The sequence below is a fragment of the Lasiodiplodia theobromae genome (genome assembly GCF_012971845.1).
Source record: "Lasiodiplodia theobromae strain AM2As chromosome Unknown scaffold_4, whole genome shotgun sequence".
NCBI lineage: Eukaryota > Fungi > Ascomycota > Dothideomycetes > Botryosphaeriales > Botryosphaeriaceae > Lasiodiplodia > Lasiodiplodia theobromae.
In genome coordinates this window covers 623,432-646,238 of record NW_023336530.1, presented here as the reverse complement: position 1 = coordinate 646,238, position 22,807 = coordinate 623,432, and the positions used below count along the sequence as shown (strand labels likewise).

Sequence of the window (22,807 nt, the reverse complement as noted above, 5' to 3'; positions counted from 1 at the left end):
GGCTCAATTGTTCCCAGGACATTCAATCGAAAATAACTCGCTATTTTTGGCCTGTATCTTCGGATCAGGCGGGTAGCATTTCTGATTAATTCAATACTGAGTTGGTTTAGTTCGCCTTGCTCGGCCTTTGCTCTGTATCATTGCAATGTCAGTTACATTTGAATTTCATTTCTTATGATTCAGTTTGAGCGGCGTACCTTTGAGGGAGATATTTTAGTCCCGATGCCGCTGTCTGACCGGAAAGACCAATTGCGTACTCTCTGAGCAAGTCATGAAGACATTTTTCAAGGACTTCTGGTGAGCTGTGAGTGGCGGTGTAAGCAGCCCATGCTTTTGCGCCTGATTCCTCAATGAGAATATTGCCAAAGACGGCAACGAAGTCTTCCAGAAAGTTTTGAGGAAGACCAAGAGAACTTCCTGAGGAGTCGAGGCTGCACACTGACGCTGCATCCGTGCCTTTCCCGGTGTGGTATCCTGAATCTGAGAACGCTGGCTCCCGTTCGATATCGCACGCGTCCTTCGACACTGTCTTGTCTTGAAATGGCTCCAATGCTGTGGCTTCGCGACCAAGTTCAAAGCTTTCACATTCCCCTCCTGGTAACCGTATGGGGTCTTGCTGATCCATCCTGGATCCTCCTTCCTCGCCAACCTCCGTCTCTTGGACATGGTCTTTGTCACCAATGGCCAAGCCATCTTCATCAAATGTAGAGCGGACAAGAGGGAATGAATCACCGTGAATACTGACAACATCATCTTCGACCTGAATGCCTGCAAGAGCGGGGTACTGCTGTAGCAAAGCCGACGGAAGAGAGCGATTGGAGTAAAGAGACGGATTTCCTTGAGTAAACGGGCCAAAGGGAGAAATTTCATCTGCCATGCTCAGAGCCTGTGGGTGAGTACTGGAAGAATTGAGTTGCATCGTCTGCCGATCCCGTTGAGTCGCGGTCGATAGGACCTCTGCCGCCTCTTCGTCGAATAAGGGACGAATGCATACTCTGCCAGCTTCACTATGGAAGTGTCTTCCCAAAGCATCCACTCTGGCAAATCTCCGACCGCAGCCCCAGCCATTGCCATCCTTGAGAACACCTCGGCACACAAATTTTTTTTCTCCAGTGTGAAGACCTTCATGCCTCTTTCGGTCATGTTGTCGAGCAAAGGTTTTACCGCAGATAGAACATACAAAGGGTCTATCATCCGTGTGGGTTCTGAGGTGGCTTCTGAGGTTGTACGCGCGCGTGAACCTCTTTGGGCAAAGAGAACACTGGAAAGTCGCCGGATGCTTTTGTGAGCGCTTCGTACTGTCACCAGAGCCAGTTGATTGTCGGTCGCTCAGGCTGGATCCATTTGGCTTGAGTTCATCCGGCTTGTGTCGATTCGGATCGGCTAGCCCAGGTATATAATCGCGATGCTGGACGCTTGAGGTCGACGAAGGGAGGTGCAACTGGTGATTTACGTGGGGTTGGGAAGATGAGCGCGGAAGAACACCCACCGATGCCTCTTGCTGTGGTGGTGGAGGGAGCATGGAGTTGGGGTGGAATTCCGGCAGAGGCTTTTGAGGTTGGAAATTGGACATATCGTCCGTAGAAAACATTTGTGTTGTGAGCGAAGCTTGTCAGCACCGAACCTTTCGCGCGGTGCTCTGATTAAGAATGAGAAATTCGAAGAGTCTGATGGGATTCACAACCCGTGTCAGACTGGATGATCCTGGGGCCCGTTGGAACAGACGACTAAATAGCTTATTGGTTTTTTGAGAATTTATTGGCCCCCAAGGCTTGGTTGGCAGAGCAGGATACCGGATGAATGTGTCGGCTGCTGATTGGGCTAAGTGACCCATTCAAGTAAATCAAGTCACACGAGCGAGGCGGTGCATGCACATGCTTTACTAGATTTGGCGGGATCGGCTAGGCTGACTGCTGCGCCTCCAAAGGCAACAAAGTGGAGCGTTCAAGGCAGAATTGAGAGAATTCTTACGTGGAGGAGGTCCCTATCGTTAATTTAATCTGGCCAATTTCTTATACAAGAGGGTATTGCAGCCGACGGCTAGCGTGAATTTATTTCGCCCATACCGTGGGCAAAAAAAAAAAATACACGCTAGCCATCGGCTGCGAGAGGGGACTGTAGCCCGAATTGAGATATGACAGATTTTTTAAACTCTTCTCTTTTAAATTATTAATCTCTTTATAGATAAAGAAAAGTAATTCTTTAAAATATATAACTACTATTTTAGTCTAGAAAAGTCGATTAAAAGACGTCTTTAGTCTTTCTCTAATACTTTCTTCCGCTATTAGAATCGTATCTAATTATTATTAGAGCTAGAAAACTTTTTTTTCTAGAACTTCTATCTCTAGATAGATCTTTAACTTACGAGTTATATATTTTAATACTTTAAGCTTTACATTCTCGAGGTCCGCTTAGAGCGAGGCGATTATCTCCTAAAGGAATTATTTCTTAGTATTAGAGCTGGTTAACTAAATCTGTGCCGGCTGGCCCTTCTCCCGTTTAAGAGCCTTGTTCTTCTCTCTGAGCTCGTGCAGCTCTGAACCTCATCTTATACGTTATGAATTCGACCATCTTCATACGACAACCCTATTTGCGGCGATAATCTGATGTTATTTGCTGCAGCGCCACTCAAGTCTGACCTTTTGCAACGCCATTCTATCTGCTGTTGGAAACCATTCAATCTTGCCTGAATACCTCGGCGAAAATCCAGCAGCGTTAACAAACGAAGAACCCCATTGAATTTCAAGACTTCGTGCATCCCAACTCGAAAGACATGTAGAATCAACGGCGCTCGAGACGAGCCCGGAAGTCAACACTGACAATGTTGCCCCAGGTGATATGCATGTCCTGATCAGGGTTCTCCAGCGAAATCTAACAAAGCCCCAATCAGCACACAGAAGAGAGTACATCAAGAGGGAAAAAAAAAGAGCCAGTTCTCACTCACCTTGTACCTGTTAAACAGCGTCGCAGCAATCTTATACGTCTCGAACAAGCCGATATCGCGGCCCAAGCACAACCTCGACCCGAAGCCGAACGGACACAAGAACTTCTCCATCCGCTCGCGCTGCTTCGGGCTGGCCTCGAGCCAGCGCTCCGGGCGGAAGGCGTCGACGTCGTCGCCGAAGGTCGGCTTGTGCCGGTGGATGACCCACGGCAGGCAGCCGACGGCGGTGCCGGCGGGCACGAAGCGGCCGCACACGACGGCGCCGCCCGCCGGAACGATGCGCTCCATCAGGAAGCCCGTCGACGGGTGGATGCGGAACGTCTCCTTGATGCAGGCGTCCAGGTACGGCAGCTGCGTCGACACGACGCCCCACGACGGGATGGTGCCGCTGTGGTCGGGGTAGACGCCGTCGAGTTCTTGCTGCATCTTGGCGAGCGCGGCTGGGTGCTTGAGGAGCTGGAAGACGAGCACGCTCATGGCGGTGCGGCTTGGTGGTGGTGGTGGTGTCAGCGTTTTGGGTTGGTTGGTGGGAGTGCTGAGGAAGGGGGATGCTTACACGGCCTCGGATGCGGGGACGACGACCATGAGACCGAGATCGACGATTTCGTTGCGCGTCACGACGCCGGGGTTCGTCTTGTGGGCGGCGAGGTAGGCGTCGAGGATGTCGTAGTGCTCCGGGTCCTTGCTGGGCTGGACGATCTCCTCGTCGATTCTCTTCTCGGGCAGGTACTTTTTCGCGAAAGCCATGGGAGGCGCGATGAATCCGAAGTACTTGGCCAGAGGGTTCTGATCCAAGAACATCTGGAAGAAGGGCACTTGAGCGAGCTGTGCCGTTGTTAGCGCTGAGCGAACAAAGCTAATGGTGAATTTACCCTGTTGAGGTGGGTTGAGCCACTGCGGACGGATTGGATGATGCCATCAATGTCGAAGCGCTTCTTCAAGAAACCGTAGGGCCTGCTGAAGGCGAAGACACCGCCTGCATCGAAGGTGAAGTATTGAAGGGTGCCAGGCAGGTCGACCGCCTTGTCAGTCTGCTCGTCGAACTGTTGGAGCAAAAGCTTGATCAGGTCGTCAATCTCATCTTCCTTGTGGCCAACGTGGTTGATGCTGAAGCCAGGCTTCACGAGTTCCCGATAGCGGGCGTGCCAGTGAATGTCGCGGGTGGAAAAGATATTCTCCTTTTTCTCGCCCTTGCCGTGCGCCTCGAAGGCCATGTACCACTTGGACTACAAGGGGGTCAGCAAATGCTTCAACTGTGTTGGATAGCTTCTGACCTTTGCCATGTTGGCCTTTGGGCCGTAAATCTCGTCAATGGCATCGGGCGATGCAAAGGAAAGTGCCTTCGGGCCCAAACGCACGACGTCACCGTACTTGTCGTGGAGTTGAACGATGGTCGGACGCTTGTCTCCATTTGTGTACGCCTCTCTCAGACGCCAGAAGTTGGTTGTCGAAGCCCAGAACGGGCCGGGGAAACGGGCCAGACCATTGCCAAATTTGTTGTGAAGAAGAGTAAGTGCTCCAAAGATTAAAACTAACGCTCTGAATGGAGCGAAGGGAATGCTTAGGGCCACACTGACGACGAGTCCGCCGGTCAGGAATTCTGCTGTGGTTTGGCCCATCTTTGCTGGAGGCGTGCCGAATGCTGTGCTGTTTTGCTGATCATCTCCTTGACAATCTTCACATTATAAGATATTACAGTCTGCAATACAAACGATGGAGCTAATGATCATGCCTTGGTGGTGTCATGATTACGGCCCCTCGGTGTTGATGATTCGCATTCCGTTCGGGATCCGACCGCCCGGCGAAAACCCGACGAGGCAACCGCCGGATCGCTACCCGAAGATGAGGTAATGCCGAATATATTGAAGCGTATTGGACAACACGGTCGACTTTTGTGAAAGTCTTAGAACCTACAGAGTTCTCTGGTCGTATCTTTGCACGATCCTACTCTGATCCGACTAAACATGTTGCCACAGTCAGAATCCGAGGACTTCGTGCCTGCACTCGAAGCTCTCTCTAGTCGAATCCGGGAGAACTCCAGCAAACTCAGCTGGTACATTCAATCTCAGGATCATCTCGATGCAAGTCTCTATGGCAATAGAGAAACTCCCAAGCCCCCGCGACACCGAGATGCACAGGGATGGCGTCATCAGCTCAAGCAAGATGCGTTGGATCTGTTCCGGCTGGCAAGCGGTCCGGAAGAGTACATTGTCCACTTATCCATGAATGTATATTTCACTTCCAATTGTAGCCTGCCCAGCTGACAAGGTCTGCAGCATCAGTACACGACGTGCCTTCGATGGCTGAGCCACTTCGGCATTTTCGGCATCATCCCTCACGAGGGCTCCGTTAGCTACCACAACATCTCGGTGGTGGCCAGCGTATCCGAGTCTCACCTCAAGTCCGTCTGCCGGATGGCCATGACCACGGGGCTCCTCTGCGAGCCCCAGCCAGACCGCGTGGCTCACACCGCAACGTCTCTGCTCCTCGCGACGAACCAGGATTTCGCCGCTTGGGGGAGATGCGTCTCGGAGTACATGTACGCCTCCAGCTCGCACCTGCCCCAGGCGAGCGAGAGGTCGTTCCGCGGCGGGAAGCCCGAGCACAGCGCGTACAACGCAGCGTACGGCACCGACGTCACCTTTCCGGACGCGCTGAGACGCAACCCGAAGATCGCGAGGGACTTTGGCGGCTTCTTGCGCGCTACTCAGCGCATTTATGCGAACGACGTGCAGCATGTGCTGGACGGGTTTGATTGGGGCTCCCTGAGTAATGCAAAAGTGGTAGACGTGAGTGCAACACCACACGGGTGGACATGCAAAAGAGACTGATAAGCGGCAGATTGGATCTTCCAGCGCGCAGATGAGCATACGGCTTTGTGAAGCATTCGACCGACTTCAGCTCGTGGTGCACTCCCAAGCACGAAGCTCCGCACAGATCAAGGCGGAGCTCGAGGTCGCGCCTTCGCAGATCGCCTCCAGGATTGCCATCGAGGTCAATGAAGGACCTATGCTGAAGTACGGTCGGGCTGCGGATGTGTTCGTTCTGCGCCACATGCTGCACCATATGCCAGAAGAAGCTGCGGTTGGGCTGTTGGGAGCCTTGGCTGCTTGTTTGAGCCCTGGAGGCACAATTCTCATCGTGGATCTTGTTCTTCCTCAACCAGGAGCTGTGGGAACCTATGAAGAGGGACTGATTAGGACGCGTGATCTCATTCATAAGGAGCTCTCGAATGGAGAGACTCGGTACAGGGAAGACTGGGAGCGTCTTGTTCAGAAAGCTGGGAAGGGACTGAGCATTGCGAAGGTGACTTCGCCAGTTGCCAGCGATCTTTCTTTGCTTGAAGTGAGGGTTGCTTAGTAAACTAGCCAGCGACCTGAATTTCCTCATCTCTAGTAGCATCATATTGAATTGAATTGAATTGTATCTTTCCACTTCACGTCATATCCATGTCGGTGCTTTTGCGTGTTCAAGCATTGATCTCTCATCGAGTATACTCATGGAAGGTGTGCGGATTTGGCATATGCAGATACTAGACTACCACGGTCATCCTCATGAGGTGTGATTGCAATGTGACACGGAACGCCACATTCATTCCAGGCAGACACCACCCCTGCTCCGGTTGAATGCCAAGTTGGAGACCATAATCTCGAAGGAAGCAATCGCGGAGTTACGCCACGGGTCCCGGGGACGGAGCTCTACGCAAGGATTTCAAAAAGCTTTCGTCCACATCTTCAGACCCCACGTCTGGGTGCCTGCGCCACGATCGGGTGCCGAACAGTCCCGCGGGACCCGAGGACTCAGCCCCGGATTGTTCAGCCAACAATCCAACATCTGGATATCGAACAGATTCCGGATTGACCGCAGAGCTGTAGTCCACGACCATTGTCCGTAGGACGTGTCAGGAAAACATTGAGGATTGAGTAGGTTATATTTGATCAACTTGGACACGCACTTTCGACCAGCATCAACCACTTCTCCCAATTTCTCAACCATCTTCACACCATCACATTCACGCAACAATGGCAGCCCCCCAGCCCCGTCAGCTCCTCTGCCTGACCATGCTCGGCTACATGAAGGAAGGTCTCGACGAGGAGGCCCTCTGCGACTTCCAGGTGAACAAGCACGCGCGGCTAGTCAGCGGGCTGATGGAGAAGTACGGCATCGTCCGCTACACCATCGTGAGTGCACCTCCCCCCTCCTCTGCTCACTCCGATCCCTCCGTAACCGGCACCCGCCGCCGCCGCCGCAGACGCACAACTCGAAGAAGACGCGTGCGATGCTGCCCAAGCTCTTCGACCCGCGCTACGTCGAGTACTCGGACCACGACTTCGTCGTGCGCATCATCTTCCCCAGCCTCGAGGCCTTCGAGAAGGTCAAGCAGGACCCCTTCTACATGGAGCGCATCGCCACCGACCACCTCAACTTTGCGGACCGCAACAAGAAGACTCGGTAAGCACGGAGGGAAAACGCCAGGATTGTGGCGAGTAGTGGACTCGCTTGCTAACGGGTGTCAGCATGACGCTTGGATACGTCCACGAGATCATTCACGAGGGCAAGGTTGTCGAGGTGGAGAACCCGGACGCGATTGCTTGCGCGGTGAACAATGCGGAGCTGAATGACAAGGGAACGTTTGAGAAGCAGAATGCAGTTGAGAACGGGGCGTAGAGATAGCGTGTAGTTATCTTTATCTCGGGAGTCTGAATTGATGATTATCACTGATAAACAATTGGCTGGCCGTTGTGAACGCTGCTTGGTGAATCGTTGTAGAGTGCAGAGATGTCCAATGTCATGCATACGACGAGGGGAATTCCCCCACGCGGGAAGATCCGATTCAGCATGATATCTACTTTGAGTTAGAATTGACCAAAAATACCTTCTTTAAGGTGACCAATGAAACACTTGCAAGAGCCATTTTGGCCCCACCAGCCAGCATCCCCACAGTTAGCCAGATCTTTTCTTCGAGTCATCAGGGTCCATTCACATAGGCCACGATCCAGAAAAAGCAATATGCGGGGATGATAGCAGGCGATGGATGCAGTAGCGTATGGCTCAAAGGGGACAATGGTTACATCCTGCGGGGGCCGAGTATGCACGACGCCACGGCAAGGTGCTGTTGGGAGGTGTGGAGCTTAGCACCGGAAGCGGCTTGCGGCAGGATTCCAACAGGGGCATTGCTTATGGCTTTTTTCTCTTGGGCGTGACGGACACAGGTGTTTCGTTTATCTCGTGAGGAACAAAGAAAGGACTTGCACCATTTCCACATGCGTTCCGTTTATCTTACGAGGAACAAAGAAAGATTTGCGTCACTTGCCCATTTCTTTGTTTAGAGCATCTATAGTAGAGCATCTATGATAGCGAAAGACACAGCCATCAAACCTCAGCGAAGGCGCCCGGGAAGCGCCTGAAGTTCTCCTCGAGGTTGCCCTTGGCACGGCAGAACTGGACGTAGGCGCCGTCGCGCAGCAGCTTGCCCTCGCCGCGCAGGGCCACGTACTCGTCGCGCTTGAGCGGGGTGAAGCCCCAGTTCTTGCTGATGACGATCTTCTGGCTGCCGGGGAACTTGTACATGGAGCGGCGCAGGGCCTCGACGGCGGTGGCGCGGTGGCGGTCGACGGTGCGCACCGAGATGAGGATCTGGCCGATGTTGACGCGCGCCGCCAGCCCCGTCGGCTTGCCCCAGGCCCCGCGCATGCCCTGCTGCAGCCGGTCCGCGCCCGCCATGGACAGCATCTTGTTGACGCGCAGCACGTGGTAGGGGTGCGCGCGGACGCGCAGGTGGAAGTTCTCCTTGCCCGCCGTCTTGACCAGGTACCTGGGGGGAGGAACTATCAATAAAAGAAAAACAGACGAATGGGAAGTCGAGTGGTAGACTGACTTGTTGGCGCAGATGCGGGCGGCTTCCAGGGCCTCGGAGCTCAGCTGTTCGTGCTCATTGGACACCATGTGGACGCAGGTGGGAAACTCGTCGACATTGCCACGTTTGCGTCCCATGTCGAAGATACGGATCTTAGGGTCCGGAACGCCACGATTAAATCTAGACTTGGGGAACGGCTGGAGAAGTAAGCGCTGGGTTAGGCGAGGCTTGGAGAAGGATTTCTGACCTTATTCTTGCAGTAGCGATAGCATCTAGCGGGGCGGCGAGCCATTGTGTAGGCGAGGACGCGTGTTGCGCGGTGTGAAGAGCGAGATAGAGAGTTGGCGAAAGGAATCATTTGTAGGAACAAATACAAGCTGGTTGCTGACCAACCACAAAGGCCGAAAGGCCAAGCGTCAGCTTGCATGCATTTGGCCGTCAGCTGCATCCCAAAAGAAAAGGGCTTCGGCGGCTGTCGGACGCCGAGAATGCTTTCAAAGTCTCAGACAATCCCTGCGAGAACGCCCACGGGGAGTCTTCGCCGGAAGCGAATGCGAGAGAGACTCCACATCAGGAAGGTAAGGGATTAGGCAACACCGCGGAAGGATTGCACTGGACCCTGCGCCTCATTGAAACAACAAGCATTCGGCACAAACCTTGCCTCGTTTCGCAGCTTATCAAAAGCGTAGACATCTAAAACGGCGCTTGTGCGTGACTGTACAGCACCCATACATCGCAGCGCCATGTCCGGTACCACGTCCTCCGAGAAGCTACGCTCAACATGCGACAACTGCGCCTTATCCAAGGTGCGCTGCAACAAGAAGAAGCCCGTCTGCCAGCGATGTGAGGCACAGGACCTCGAGTGCGTCTACGGCCGCTCGCAGCGCAGAGGCAAGCCGCGCGCTGCACAGCACCATCACCACCAGCAGCAGCAGCGCCAGCAGCAGCAGCGGGACCAGCCGCTGCACTCGCCCTACAGCTGGTGCAGCACCGACCCCTTCGATGTCATGAACACCTTCCCCGACCTCCGCACCACCCTGCCCGACGCCGCCATGTTCGACCCCACCAGCATGTGGCCCGAATACAGCCCGCCCTACCCCGGCCTCGACCTCGACAGCAGCAGCACCGACGACGTGCGCACCGTCAATTCAGAGCCCGCCGGAAAAGACGTCTCGCCAATGCCCGACGTCCAGCCGACCACCACCACCAGCAACTCGTCCGTCCTGCTCAGCTTCGCCGCGCTGGACAAGCCGTGCACCGGCAACACGTGCACCAGCACCGTCTTCTGCACGCTGGGCACCCTGTGCCACATGGGCGCGGCCTCGGTGGGCGGGATCCCGCAGCAGCAGCAGCAGCAGCGTGGAGACGTCGTCGACAGTACCACCACCTGCAGGATCTCCAGCGACCTGATCCTCAAGACGAACCGCATGGCCATCCAGCGGCTGCAGCAGCTGCTGGCCGGCGACTGCGCGGCCTGCGCGCGCGACGTCAACCTCGGCCTGCTGCTGTGCGCGGCCGTCTCCAAGATCATGGAGTGGTACCGCGCCGTGCTGCACGGGCTGGCGGCCGGCGGCGGCCCGGTGTCGTCGTCGACGGCCGTGGTCCGCAATATCCACGGCGCCGTCGCCATGACGCCCATCACCATGGGCGACTTCCAGCTCGACCTCGCCGCCGAGACGCGCATGAAGGCCCAGCTGCTGCTGTGCGAGCTGCAGAACGTCGGCCCGCTGGTCGACGCCCTGGCGCTGCGGAACGCCGGCGGCGGCGGCAGGCAGGAACGGGGGACCGCTGGCGGTGCTTACGCCGCCTTGGACGGCCACTTGCGAGCCGCGCTGGGTGAGCTGACGGCCGAGATCGACGGGCTGGTCGTGTCGTCGTCGTCGGCGTCGGCGTCGTCGGCGGCCTCGTCTTCGTAGTAGAAAAAAAAGAAAGGCACGGGCTGCGCTGGGCGCAGGCGGCAATCCTTCAGAAGCGTCTTCTCTCTTTTGCGATAACGGGGCCCCCTCCAATAAACGGCGTGGGCGTGTGGCGTATTTGGGCTGGGATGCGTGTTGGTAGATTTTTCCAGGCGAATAATAGACCTTAAGCTATTAGAGGACAGGAACACGGAGAGTTACCGAAAATGGTGGATGCCTGGTCAGTGATCAGTGAGACGCAAGAAAGGAGAAATGGTACATACGAGATGCCGTGGGGGCTGATGACCAACTCAGCCCGCGTATGTAGCATCAATTTAGCCGAATTGCGGGGGATGCACAGTAGATCTTTTTCCAAAAGGCAGACCGAAAATCCCGGTCGGTGTCCGAAAGATCCCCCAAACGACCAGAAGGCACGCCCTTGGATCCTTCGGTTTTCTTACCATCGTGACTTTCGCCCCATGCTGCCATTTATGAAGCGGAAGTCTCCATGTCTTTCTTTCCCGGGTTTATTAACGGGCTTTGCTATTACCCCCCCACACGACCACGACCACGACTAAGCGGCATAGAAGCGAGAGAGGGGGAAAAAGCAAAAAAAAAAAAAAACCATGGAAGTTCCACGAATCGCCTGCTTCCACGGCGGCGGGTCCAACAGCGCCGTCTTCGCCGCGCAGTGCAAGCGCCTCGCGCACGCGCTCGCCGGCACCTACGACCTCGTCTTCTTCGACGCGCCCTATGAGCGTGCCGCCGGCCCGGGCGTGCTGCCGCACTTCGCCGACCTCGCCCCTTTCCGCACGTGGATGCAGCCTCCTGCTGGCATCGATACCACAGCCCGCGCGCGATCAGACGACGAGGACGAGGAAGAGCTGGGCCTCGTCCGCGTGCTGAAGCTCATGCACGCCGACACGCTGCGCCGCAGAAGGGCGGCCCGGGCGAGAGGCGATGCCGCCGCGACAGAGCCGGGCCGCTGGGTCGCTGCCATGGGCTTCAGCCAGGGCACGCGCGTCGTCGGCGGGCTGCTGCGCAGGCAGCAGCGGCGGCGGCGGGCGCAACATCTGGATGATCCGTTCGGCGTCGAGCTCGAGTTTGGCATCCTCTGCATGGGCAGCGCCAGTCCGATGGGGTGGTTCGACGAGGCCGAGACGTCGTCGACGTTGTCGGCCTGCATTGGTATGTGTTTATTTTGATTCGCGTTACCCCTCCTCTCTCTCTATGGGATTTTTTTTCCCCTCGCTGACTGGATCATCTTCTCTGCTCTTTCCAGCTCTTGATACTGATAAGGCTGCTCCGGTGCTTCCAATCGGCGGCCAATTGGTCGTCGAGGACAACGACGTCATCGCGATTCCTACGCTGCATCTCCACGGTCTGAGGGATCCGATTCTGCCGAAGAGTAGAGATCAGCTCGCGGCGTACTACGATCTCGGTGCTTCACACTTACTGGAAATCAATTACCACCACGCGATGCCTTGGTATACGCAGGACTTGATGGATTTCGTGCTCATGATCAAGAGTACGCACAAGCGTGCGAGGATGGCGGTCTGAGGTCTTCTTTTTTCTTTTTTTTTGTTTTTCTCTTTCTCTGGGAATGGAATAGATATATGGCAATAGTTCAGAAGGCTACACAATGATTTGGTTCAAGTTCATGTGCACTCTGTCGTTGAACCGTCGGGGTTGAAGTTGGTGAGTGGCAGCAGTGTTGCGGGTTTTGTTTGTAATCTCGGGATCAGCGGCCTGCTGACAAATTCCAGATCGAAGATGAGCGCACAAGACAGCAGGCCCGATGATGAAAGTGGGCTAGCGTAAAACCTATGATTCTTGGATGATTGATTAACTTTGGCATAATAATTGCAACTCTCAAACCCATCAAGCATGCTTGTGACTGATTCAACATCACCGTGTCATACAGCAAGGCCAGAACTTCATTGGAGAAAAAGATCAAACATGGATACACAAATGCCTTGCTTCGGCCCGGTGGTATCTACCGGGAATGAATGCCGCTTCACATTCACGGCCCCATGTCCGCCGGGACCCAGCAAAGTAACAATGGGCTGCCCCGGAGCAATTGCTTCTCTACTTAAGGCATTAACTGGCGGAAGGAGAGACTGAAACAAAATGTTCATGGTCCCGCATATCAAAGTGACATAACCATATCTGTGTGCCTAAGTAAGGCGGTGTGCACATCAGAGAACAGCAGCGCGTTGCAGGGCATGTGGAGGTCTCTCACGCAACCAGACCAATCAAGTGCCGAACCCGGCAACCTGATCTACGCTGACCCGAAGATGACAGTGGGATATTTCTCAAGAGAAAATTGTAGGGTTCCGCAACCTTTCGCTTCCTAAGTGTAGAGTAATAGCAGACATGATTTAGCTTGCAAACCTCATGATCAAGATCTTCTTTTCTCCGAGGTTGAGCTAGAGGATAAAACTGAAAGATATTTCATGCATGAATAGCAGCAATAGCATACAGGTGATAAGACGGTAAATTGAGTCTCATTATGTTCTCACACATGTAAGCTCCGTCACTCATTCCCTACATTCAACACAAAGCAGTATCGTTGATGAACGGCTCAATTTCTAATTAAGGAACAACGAAACGATAAAAACCCATAGCGTAGGCCTCTATTGCAACAAACCCAATCCACAAAACGCCCTCACAACCCATAAGAAAACAAGGAAAGCACAGCAAGAAACCGCAGAAAAAGCACACACACACACACACCCCTCGCACGTACGTACGCCCCCCCCATTCCCAAGCCCGCTCACCCAATCAGCGCGATCTCGATAAACTCGCTCAACCGCTTCGCATGCTCGCCCTTCATCATGCTGAAATGATTCGCGCCGGTCGCGCGGAACACCTCGAAGCAGTCCTCGGGCAACAGCGTCTCCCAGCCACACGTCCCGAAATCGGTACGACGCTCCGTCAAGAACTTCAGGCCCTCCGGGTCCTCGGGCCTGCGCTCGAAGCGCGGCTGGACGTGCTCGTCGATGGCGTCGCACGCCCAGACGATGCTCGTCTTCGGCACCTCAGTACTCCCCCCCTCGACGTCGAACGGCACGGCGTGGTGCTCGTGCAAGCTCCGCACGCACGCCTCGAAGTGCGGCACCAGCCACGGCGGCGGCGGGCGCTTGACGCCGTTCGGCCCCTCGCCGAGGAGGCCGACGGCGTCGCAGTACTCGTAGTAGCGCGTCGGCAGCAGGTCGAGGCCGCGCGGCACGGGGCAGTCGATGAGCACCAAATCAGCAACGACTTCACCCGCGGATGCCAGGCGCTGGGCGACGTCGTACGCGAAGATGCCGCCGACGGACCAGCCGCCCAGGCTGTAGGGCCCGCGCGGCTGCCGCCGCCGGATCTCGGCGATGTAGGCCGAGGTGATGGGGTCGATGCCGCACGTGTAGCGGTCCGGGCGCTTCATGTACGGGCAGTTCAGGCCGACGACGGCGACGGACGGGTGGATGCGCGGGAGCGAGGCGTACGAGGACGACGAGCCCGCGCCGTCGGGGAGGAGGAAGAGCGTTTTGAGCGTGCCTGGCGCGGCTGGGTTGCCTTGGAGGAGGAGAGAGGTTGCGGGCTCGATGGCAGCGGGTGTGGGCTGCTCGGGGACGACTTCGAATGAGGATTCGGAGGCGGCGGAGGAGGAGGAGGAGGAGGACTCGACCGGGTCGTCGTGGAACATGGAGTGCAGGATGGCGTCGCGGCCGCCGGGCACGGCGCCGGGGGCGGCGGGCTGCTGGGAGGTGCCGTTGGTCCAGAAGGTGCGCAGCTCCTTGACGGTGGGGCAGTCGGCGAAGATGGTGGACTCGTAGTCGAGGCCCAGCTCCTCGCGGAAGCGGCTGGCGCAGAGCAGGGAGAGGAGCGAGTCGACGCCCAGGTCCGCGAACGACGTCTCGTCGGTCAGGTCGGCGACGGGCACGCCGCTCTCCTCGCCGATGATGCGCAGCGCCTCGGACCACGATGCAGTACCACCACTGCTGCCCTCGGACTGGGTGGTGGTGGCTGTGGGCTCCTCGACGCTGATCTCCACTCTGGTGGCGCCGGCGTGGACGGAGGCGACGGGCAAGGCGGTAGTACGCTGCTCGGTCAGCTGCTTGGTGCCGCCGCGAGGAGGTCCGGCCTTGGTGTCGTCTCGCATGTGCACGATGTAGTCCATCAGACGACGAGGGACGCCCTGGGCCTTGATGCCCTTGAAGGCCGCGACGACCTCAGTCCCCTCGAACACGATCATGTCGCCGCTGTACATGCCGTCCTCCTTGGGCCCGCTCATCTTGACGTACGACACGTACGCCTTGTCCATCGAGACGGGCTTGTAGAAGTGCAGCGAGCTCCAGCCGTGGTTGACGAAGACCTCCTTGTCCAAGTCGGCCTCGTCGTTGGCGTTCATGACGAACAGCGCCGGCTGCCCGAAGTTGTCGATCAGGTGCGGGTTGACGAAGTAGGCGCCCTTGTGCTCGCCCTTCCCGAACCTGACCTTGGCCGTGGCCTCGAGGGCGGCGCTGTCCAGCACCACCTCCTCGACGCCCTTGAAGTCGTCGTCGTACGACGCCAGCGACGACACGAGCTTGTAGCCCGAGTTGCCGTTGAGCTTCTGCACGCGCGGGCTGGACTCGATGCTGCGGCGCAGGCCGTCGATGCGCTGCAGGATGGCCGGGGCGGCGTCCTGCTGCTCGCGCAGGGCGGCGTCGGCGTCGACGAAGGCGATTTGGCACTCGGCGTGCTTGGTCAGCTTCTTGCCGTCGGGCGTGACGCTGTAGAACTCGCAGGCGCCGCGGCCGGTGGCCCAGTCGACGTCGACGCGGCAGCGCAGCAGCTGCACGCCGCTGCCCTTGCTCTTGGCCACCAGCGGCCGCTGCACGTCCATGTGCTGCACGTCGACCAGCGCCGCCGCCCACTCGGGCTTCTTCCGGGCCAGGTGGTCGCCCATGGTGAGGGCCATGTCGGCGTAGACGCTGGGCGTGCACAGGGCGACGCCGTTGACGCGGTGGCCGCGCACCATGGGGTCGAGGTCCTCGCGGAGGAGGTCCGACTCGGCGATTAGCGTGGCCTTGGTCCCGTCGCTCGTGTCTTCGACGACCTTTTGGACGGATGTGGTCGACAGCGGCTGGGTGCCGGCGCCGGAGAGGAAGAGGGCGTCGCCCTTGTACAGCGACCAGTCGTTGACGTACTGCATCCAGTAGTTCTTCAGGTCCCACTTGTACGCCGGCAGGCGGCAGACCGAGACGGAGCTGTTGAAGTCGCGGTGGAACTCGTTCCAGTTGACGGCGGCGCCGGCGTCGTACAGAGAAGACAGGCTGCTGCTCAGAACCTTCCAGGTGTCCTTGTTGCGCTGCAGGGTGGGCAGAGCAGTGATGGAGCCCATGTTGGAGCGGAGCAATCCCGAGAGCACCGGATGCGGGCCCACCTCGACCCAGATGGTGTCGTTGGAGACGAGTGACGCTTTGGCCTTGGCCATGGCATCGACGAAGTTGACCGTCTCGCGACAGTGGCGGGACAGGTACTTGGCTCCGAAATGGCCGGCCTCAGTGACGACTTCTCCCAGCAAGGGGCTGATGACAGGCACCCGCGGCGCGTGAAACTCGACACTGCCGGCAATCTTTTCAAACTCGGGCAGGATGGGCTCGACCTGGGAAGAGTGGAAGGCGAAGGGCACGCGGAGCCTGGTGAGTCTGAATCCCGTCGTCGAGAGCGCCTCCTGCATCTTTTCGATGTTCGCGCTGGTGCCGCTGAAAACGACCTCACGAGGACCGTTGTTGCAGGCAACCTCATACTCGCATCCTCCAAGGTCGTTGTTGAGGACGTCTTCCATGGAAGCTCCCACAGCAAGCATGGCATGCGTGTTCTGGGTGCACTTCTGCTGGAGCAGGGTCGCGCGCGTGCCGGTCAGCATGATGGTGTCGGCGTCAGACAGCACGCCGGCGACGTTGAGGGCGGCGTACTCGCCCAAGCTGTGGCCGACGACGGCGGCAGGCTGCAGGCCCCACGACCGCCACAGGCGCGCCATGGCCATCTGGATGCACGTCGAGGCCAGCTGGACGGTGGCGGCGGGCAGCTCGGCGATGTCGCCGCCCTCGGCCCTGACCAGCGGGAGGATGCGCTCGAAGCCGAGCTTCTGGCACAGGACGTCGAGCCTCTCCAGGTCCCTGCGGAAGGACTGGAAGCGCAGCAGCTCCCGTCCCATGCCGGGGTACTGGCTGCCCTGGCCGGTGAAGGCGAAGGCGACCGACGGGCTGCGCTTCTGCGCCGCGACGCCCTCGACGGCGACCAGCTTCCGCTCGAGCTGGGTGCAGATGTCGGCGAGCTCAGAGCCGTGGGCGACGATGCGGAAGGGATGGTGCAGGCGGCGAGCGGTGGTGGTGTAGCCAAGGCTGGCCAGGTCTGGCTTGGCCTCCTGGATGAAGTCGAGCAAAGCCCTGGCGTTGGCTGCCAGCGCCGTCTTGGACTTGGCCGAGATGGCGACGACGTGCGAGGATCGAGGATCGCTGCCCAGGCCTGGCTTTGCTACGACGGGAGCATCTTCGACGAGGACAGAGCTGTTGCCTCCAGCGGCCGAGAAGTTGTTGATGAGTGCGCGGCGAGGCTTGTCGGCGGGTCTGGGCCATGGCGTCGGCTGGGTTGCAATGTGCACGTTGCGCTCCTTCAAGTCTGTGGGGAACTTGGAGTTGATCTTTGTCTTGATTCCAACATGCGGCGGGATGAGATTCTGCTCCAGCATCATCAGCACCTTGACGAGCGCAATGACGCCCGAGACAGACTCTCCGTGGCCGACGTTCGCCTTCGCGGATCCAATGTGCAGCGGCTCGCTGCGCGCCTTGTTGGTGTCGGCAAAGGTGGCCAGGACGGACTCCATCTCGCGGGCATCGCCGGCCTGGGTGCCTGTGCCGTGCATCTCGACGTAGCCGATGCTGTCGGCGTCAGCGCCCGCCGACGTCAGCACCTTCTCGAAGATGGCGCGCTGGGCGCCGACGTGCGGGCGCGTGATGCTCTCGGCCTCGGCCGAGTGGTTGGTGTAGGCGCCCAGGATCATGGCGACGATGGGGTCGTTGTCGGCCACGGCGTCCTCGTAGCGCTTGACCACCAGCGTGACGACGCCCTCGCCGCGGCAGTAGCCGTCGGCATCGTCGTCGAACGTCTTGCAGTTGCCGGTGCGCGACAGGAAGTGGCCGCGGTCCAGGCCGGCGGTGATGTCCGGGTTGGTGGTGACGTTGGTGCCGCCTGCGATGGCCGTGTCGATGTCGCCGCGCCAGAGGGCGTTGCACGCCACGTGCAGCGCCGCCAGGCTGGACGAGCACGCCGTGTCGACGCTGTAGCTGGGCCCGCTGAACTTGAAGTAGTAGTTCTGCCGCCCCGGGATGAAGGCGCGGCACGACCCCGGGATGTAGTACGTGTCGATGTTCTGCGAGCTGTTGGTCTCGCCCCAGTCGTTGCTAGTCGTGCCGTAGAAGACGCCGACACGGTCGCGCTGCGTCGACGGTGTGGCGTCGGGAACCATGCCCGCCTTCTCGAGCGCCTCGTAGGCAGTGAGCAGCGAGAGGCGCTGCGCCGGATCGACCTGCGGTGCCTCGCGGGGGCTCATGTTGAAGAAGCGGGCGTCAAAGAGGCCAGGGTCCTCGAGCCAGCATCCGAATGGCGTTGCGCTGGTGTTCTTCTTCTTGCCCGTGGCATCGACGTGCGTGTTGATATCCCACCTTGTCTTGGGCGCTTTGGACGCAACGTCGCGTCCCTCGTGAAGCAGGTTCCAGAAAGCCTCGTTGCTTTGAGCTCCGGGGTATCGGCCTGAATAGCCGATGATGGCCAGCTTTGACTGCCCCATGTTGCCCTCGATCGGCTCCGAGCTGCCAGAGCGGTTCATGATGGAGTTGTCGACCCTGACATCAACTATGCCCGCCTTCTTCAACTCGGTCGACAGCGCTTGAGCTGCCAACGTAGCGACGGGAAGAACGTCACATCTTGCGATAGAAGCGCCCGTCAGGTGCGAGGCCAGGCCCTTGCTGATCTTGTCAAGCCGGAGAGGGGTGATGAGGATCTCCGAGACAGCAATCTTGAGGAGGGAGTCGAGTGTGCTGTCAGTGTAGACTTCGGACGTGCTGGCTGAGAACAAGGGAATGCGCGATTTCTGCCCCATGCTTTCCTTGTCGACCGCACCAAGGATCTTGTCCACATCCTCGACATCGTAAAGGTGTCGAGCATGGTAAGGTCCATGGACTCGGAGTTTGATCGAACTGCTCTTGGGGAGCTTCTTCGACTTGATGAGCTGGTCAAGAACATCCGGAGGTCCGCTGATCGTTGCTCCAGTGTCGGCATACGCGCTGACATACGGTTGGTTGAGAGAAGAAAGGCCCTGTTCCGACGTAAGCAAAAGCCTGACTAAAAACAGATGGCACTTACCATGTCGCGACTAAACTCATCCAGGTATGGTGCCGCTGCAGTTCCCGAGAGGCCGGGAATCATGATAGACCAGGACCTATCTGGCTGACCCATGTCAATGCGGTCACGTACATCGGCGACCACGAGGCCGGTACGGAAAGCCAAGACCACCGTCTGCACTGCTACCGGGATCAATTCGGTCAAGGACTGTGTGCAGCTCACGGCTGCACCAGTGAGAAGGCCAGTGCAAAGACCGACGATGCGTGTTGATGATGCATCGGGGTACGAAGTCCCCGGTTGTGCACAGTGGCTGCTAAATTAGAAAACTAACGCTTTGAGTCATGGTGGTTTGGACATACCTGATGAAGCTTGCGAATTGATGCACACACGTAAGCGCCTTCTCCAGTGCGTGGTGCCGGATCTTGGCGTTGTTGAGCCGGGTGAGGAGCTCGACGAATGTGGTGAACTTGACAAAGCCATCCCTGTCAGAAAACGGAAGCTTCCCAATCTCGGCACGAAGTGCAAAGGTGACACGCTCGAAGAAGCTTGTCAGGACCGGGTTGTCTTTCCGGGCAACTAGCGAGCGGAGCCCTGCATGGTAGTCGCAGGTAACGTCCCCGAACAGGAGAACTTGGATGTTGTGTGCCATCGTGAAGTGAAGATGATATGAATGTGATGCTCAATTCTCGTCCAAGATTACTTGTCTAATATACTCTTTCCATCTCATTGCAAGCGAGAGTCTCTGTGGCGCTGCGCCCACCATATCCAACAGTGTTGAATTCCTTCAATTTTCGGTTACCGCCGTGGCAGAACAGCAGTCGGTGCGAGAGTTCGAAGTTTCTCCCAGGCAGTTGCTTGTGGTGGTAGTCCAATACCGTGCACCGTGTCGGTGACACTCGGCGTTGCACGGGATGCGAGCAGGCGGGAGCTTGTTGATCTCCCGCTAAGTCCCTGGCTTGCGACTCCAGTCCATCTGACCCGGCTGGCTGGTTTGTATTACCCGATGGACCCGATTGATTTGTGTTGCAGGCACAGTGCCACGCAACCCGACCGGCCAATCAGGAGACCGCTTCGGAGTCCGAAACGCTCGATGGGGTATCGGCCCCCAAGGATTTCCAACACTGCTGAATAACATGGTGGAACAGCTCTCAGCATCTTAGTTAGGTTTTCTGTGCCGTTGATAGCCTTCTTAATGGAGCTCTCTGAACGAATGCAATGCCTTTTTGTTGTGTGGCTCTCTTCCTCTCTTTGCAGCGGGCATTCTCCATCACTTTCCCTCCAAAATCACTCACTGCCAGACCCGCAATCCCAATGGCAACGAGGTCTTCCAACTCCACCATTGAGACGGATGATGCCGTCAAAAAAGACGCAAATGCCGTTGACAGCCGCGTGGCGCTCGACGCGGAGAAGGGTCCTCAGCTGGCTGCCCCAGTCAACCCGTGGGATCCAAGCGCTTTCCCCGACGGAGGAGCCGAGGCTTGGCTTGCCGTGCTGGGCTGCTTCTGTGCCCTTTTCGTGTCCTTCGGTTGGATTGGTGCCATTGGTGTATTCCAAGAATACTACCAATTGAACCAATTGAAGGAGTACACTCCAAGTCAGGTATCATGGATTCCCTCCATCGAAGCCTGCTTTATGTTTCTCGGAGGCTCGTGGGTCGGGCGCATCCAGGATCTCTATGGTCCTCGCTACCTCATCCCTGTTGGGACGTAAGTCTGACCCTGACTGAGAAGAAAAGACAGAAGCTCACATTCACTGCAGCTTCCTGCACGTCTTTGGGCTCATGATGGCATCTTTGTCCACCGAATACTACCAATTCGTACTGTCTCAAGCCATCTGTAGCTCCATCGGCGCATCCATGGTCTTCTACCCGAGCTTTGCCTGTCTCGCAACTTGGTTCTTCAAGAAGCGTGCAGCTGCCTTCGGACTCGCTGCTTGCGGATCTAGCCTAGGCGGCGTTTTGTTTCCCATAATCGTACTCCGCCTCGTGGATGAGATCGGTTATGCTTGGACCATGAGGACCTGCGCTTTCCTGATCCTGGGACTGCTGAGCATCTCGTGCTTTACCATCAAATCACGCATCCCGCCACACAAGACGCCAGTGAGGCTTATGGACTTCGTCAAGCCTCTTGGAGAGTGAGTTCCCACTGGAAACAGATGCCTGAAAATTAATTACTCATCAACTGTTCACAGGCTGCCTTTCTTCCTCCTTACATTGGTATGATGTCTCCAGTCGAACTAGCTCTGACTCTTTACTAACAGCAATCAGTCGATGTTCCTGATGTTCATCGGGCTCTTCGTTCCCTTCATCTTCATGTCCATCGAAGCCACAGTCAAGGGCATGGACGCCACTCTGGCCATCTACCTCGTCTCGGTCATGAACGCAGTCAGGTACGTGCAGCCCAAAAAAAAAAAAACAAGCCTCCAATCCACTCCCGCTAATCACAAACCGCAGCATCCTCGGCCGCACGATCCCCGCCGCGCTGGCCGACAAGTACGGCCGGTTCAACGTGCTGATCATCATGTCGTGGCTGACGACCATCTTCACGCTCGCCATCTGGATCCCCGCTGACGACAACACGACGCTCTGGATCTTCGCCGCCTTCTTCGGCTTCTCGTCCGGCACCATCGTCAGCATGAGCCCGGCGCTCGTCGCGCAGATCAGCGACGTGAGGGAGATCGGCATCCGCACCGGCACCATGTACACGTTTGTCGCCATCGCCGTGCTGATTGGCAACCCCATCGGTGGATCTCTGGTCACCGACCATCACACCAATTACGTGCGGCTCCAGGTCTTTGCTGGATGCCTCATGGCCGGAGGCTCGGCAGTTCTCATGGCGAGTAGAATTGCCCTCTCCGGCTGGAAACTGGCTGTTAAGGTGTGAGAGACCAAGAGCATTTCTGTTCAAGTGGCGCATAGAGTCTGTAACAACGGGCCTCTTCTACGAGACTTAGGGATTGTCAGGTAGGCTCGGAGTAGCCGGAGACTTTACCTTAAAAGACAAGACGAGGGATTAGAATAGAACAGTAGGTGGTGGAGGAAGCGTGGAGTTGGGGTGGAATTCTGGCAGAAGCTTTTGTGGTTGAAGATTGGACATATCGTCAAACATTCGTGTTGTGAGAGAGACCTTCCAGAACCGAGCATTTCGCGAGGTGTTCTGGTTAAAATAGGAATTCAAGGAGCCCAGTAGGACTCGCAAATCACCAGACTGAACGGTCTTTATTCGGTGTCTACCACGTGAGCCAAACGTGATGGTGCTCAAGAATGAGGTAGCATCCTGCACCAAAGTCCATTTTCTGTTCCTGCAAGCGTACAGGCACAATCTGGGAGATTCTGTTCCGTAGACACCAAGCGTGGATTAATGCTGCTCTTCCACATGAAATCACTTCTTAGGTCACTAGTGCGGTACTAGTGTGGAAGTACTCACGGGTGAAAGGTGATATTACTTCTAAAAAGTGTGTTCCTGTCAATTAAATATGACTACAGTAGCGAGACGGAACCCGGTTTGAAGATACTTTCCTCGGACGTTTTCGCCATTCTCGCGTGGCCGAGGAAAACGACGCATCGCAATGTAGAAATAGCTATGGTACCAAACACGGGCTAAATGTTTTTTCACATCACGATCTGCTTGCATTTTCTTGCAAGTATATCTGACTGTCTCTGGCTTACAAAAGCGAGAATCATATCCTTTGCGGTGGTTGAATTGGTTCACGGACAATGCAATGCAATCCCTCGCT

The 22,807-nt window shown here is 56.9% G+C and overlaps 8 protein-coding genes across 8 annotated transcripts; 5 read left to right on the top strand and 3 right to left on the bottom strand.

The window, feature by feature from the left end:
• Positions 1–2,781: 2,781 nt before the first annotated feature.
• On the bottom strand, positions 2,782–4,563 carry LTHEOB_1622 (Cytochrome p450; the record flags this gene model as incomplete). Its single annotated transcript, XM_035510344.1, has 5 exons — positions 2,782–2,871; positions 2,945–3,431; positions 3,501–3,769; positions 3,817–4,170; positions 4,219–4,563. 5 exons carry the CDS (start codon positions 4,561–4,563, stop codon positions 2,782–2,784), a joined length of 1,545 nt encoding a protein of 514 aa, XP_035366132.1.
• A 345-nt stretch (positions 4,564–4,908) lies between these two features.
• On the top strand, positions 4,909–6,304 carry LTHEOB_1621 (putative O-methyltransferase; the record flags this gene model as incomplete). Its single annotated transcript, XM_035510343.1, has 3 exons — positions 4,909–5,172; positions 5,221–5,733; positions 5,786–6,304. The coding sequence occupies 3 exons, from the start codon at positions 4,909–4,911 to the stop codon at positions 6,302–6,304; spliced, it is 1,296 nt and encodes a 431-aa protein (XP_035366131.1).
• Positions 6,305–6,966: 662 nt separating this feature from the next.
• LTHEOB_1620 (uncharacterized protein) lies at positions 6,967–7,612 on the top strand (the record flags this gene model as incomplete). The annotated part of the gene is made up of 3 exons (XM_035510342.1): positions 6,967–7,125; positions 7,197–7,396; positions 7,462–7,612. 3 exons carry the CDS (start codon positions 6,967–6,969, stop codon positions 7,610–7,612), a joined length of 510 nt encoding a protein of 169 aa, XP_035366130.1.
• Positions 7,613–8,317: 705 nt separating this feature from the next.
• On the bottom strand, positions 8,318–9,093 carry LTHEOB_1619 (60S ribosomal protein L10-A; the record flags this gene model as incomplete). Its single annotated transcript, XM_035510340.1, has 3 exons — positions 8,318–8,759; positions 8,823–8,998; positions 9,049–9,093. 3 exons carry the CDS (start codon positions 9,091–9,093, stop codon positions 8,318–8,320), a joined length of 663 nt encoding a protein of 220 aa, XP_035366129.1.
• A 451-nt stretch (positions 9,094–9,544) lies between these two features.
• On the top strand, positions 9,545–10,717 carry LTHEOB_1618 (Zinc finger transcription factor; the record flags this gene model as incomplete). The annotated part of the gene is made up of 2 exons (XM_035510339.1): positions 9,545–9,607; positions 9,656–10,717. 2 exons carry the CDS (start codon positions 9,545–9,547, stop codon positions 10,715–10,717), a joined length of 1,125 nt encoding a protein of 374 aa, XP_035366128.1.
• Positions 10,718–11,322: 605 nt separating this feature from the next.
• Positions 11,323–12,256, top strand: LTHEOB_1617 (Phospholipase/carboxylesterase; the record flags this gene model as incomplete). The annotated part of the gene is made up of 2 exons (XM_035510338.1): positions 11,323–11,884; positions 11,979–12,256. 2 exons carry the CDS (start codon positions 11,323–11,325, stop codon positions 12,254–12,256), a joined length of 840 nt encoding a protein of 279 aa, XP_035366127.1.
• Positions 12,257–13,472: 1,216 nt separating this feature from the next.
• Positions 13,473–19,721, bottom strand: LTHEOB_1616 (putative polyketide synthase; the record flags this gene model as incomplete). Its single annotated transcript, XM_035510337.1, has 13 exons — positions 13,473–13,682; positions 13,737–13,802; positions 13,845–14,031; positions 14,104–14,303; positions 14,370–14,707; positions 14,783–14,943; positions 14,995–15,107; positions 15,180–15,204; positions 15,250–16,034; positions 16,110–16,422; positions 16,477–19,046; positions 19,094–19,382; positions 19,432–19,721. The coding sequence occupies 13 exons, from the start codon at positions 19,719–19,721 to the stop codon at positions 13,473–13,475; spliced, it is 5,547 nt and encodes a 1,848-aa protein (XP_035366126.1).
• A 662-nt stretch (positions 19,722–20,383) lies between these two features.
• Positions 20,384–21,954, top strand: LTHEOB_1615 (Monocarboxylate permease protein; the record flags this gene model as incomplete). The annotated part of the gene is made up of 5 exons (XM_035510336.1): positions 20,384–20,778; positions 20,831–21,205; positions 21,263–21,287; positions 21,339–21,460; positions 21,525–21,954. 5 exons carry the CDS (start codon positions 20,384–20,386, stop codon positions 21,952–21,954), a joined length of 1,347 nt encoding a protein of 448 aa, XP_035366125.1.
• Between the last annotated feature and the right edge of the window lie 853 nt (positions 21,955–22,807).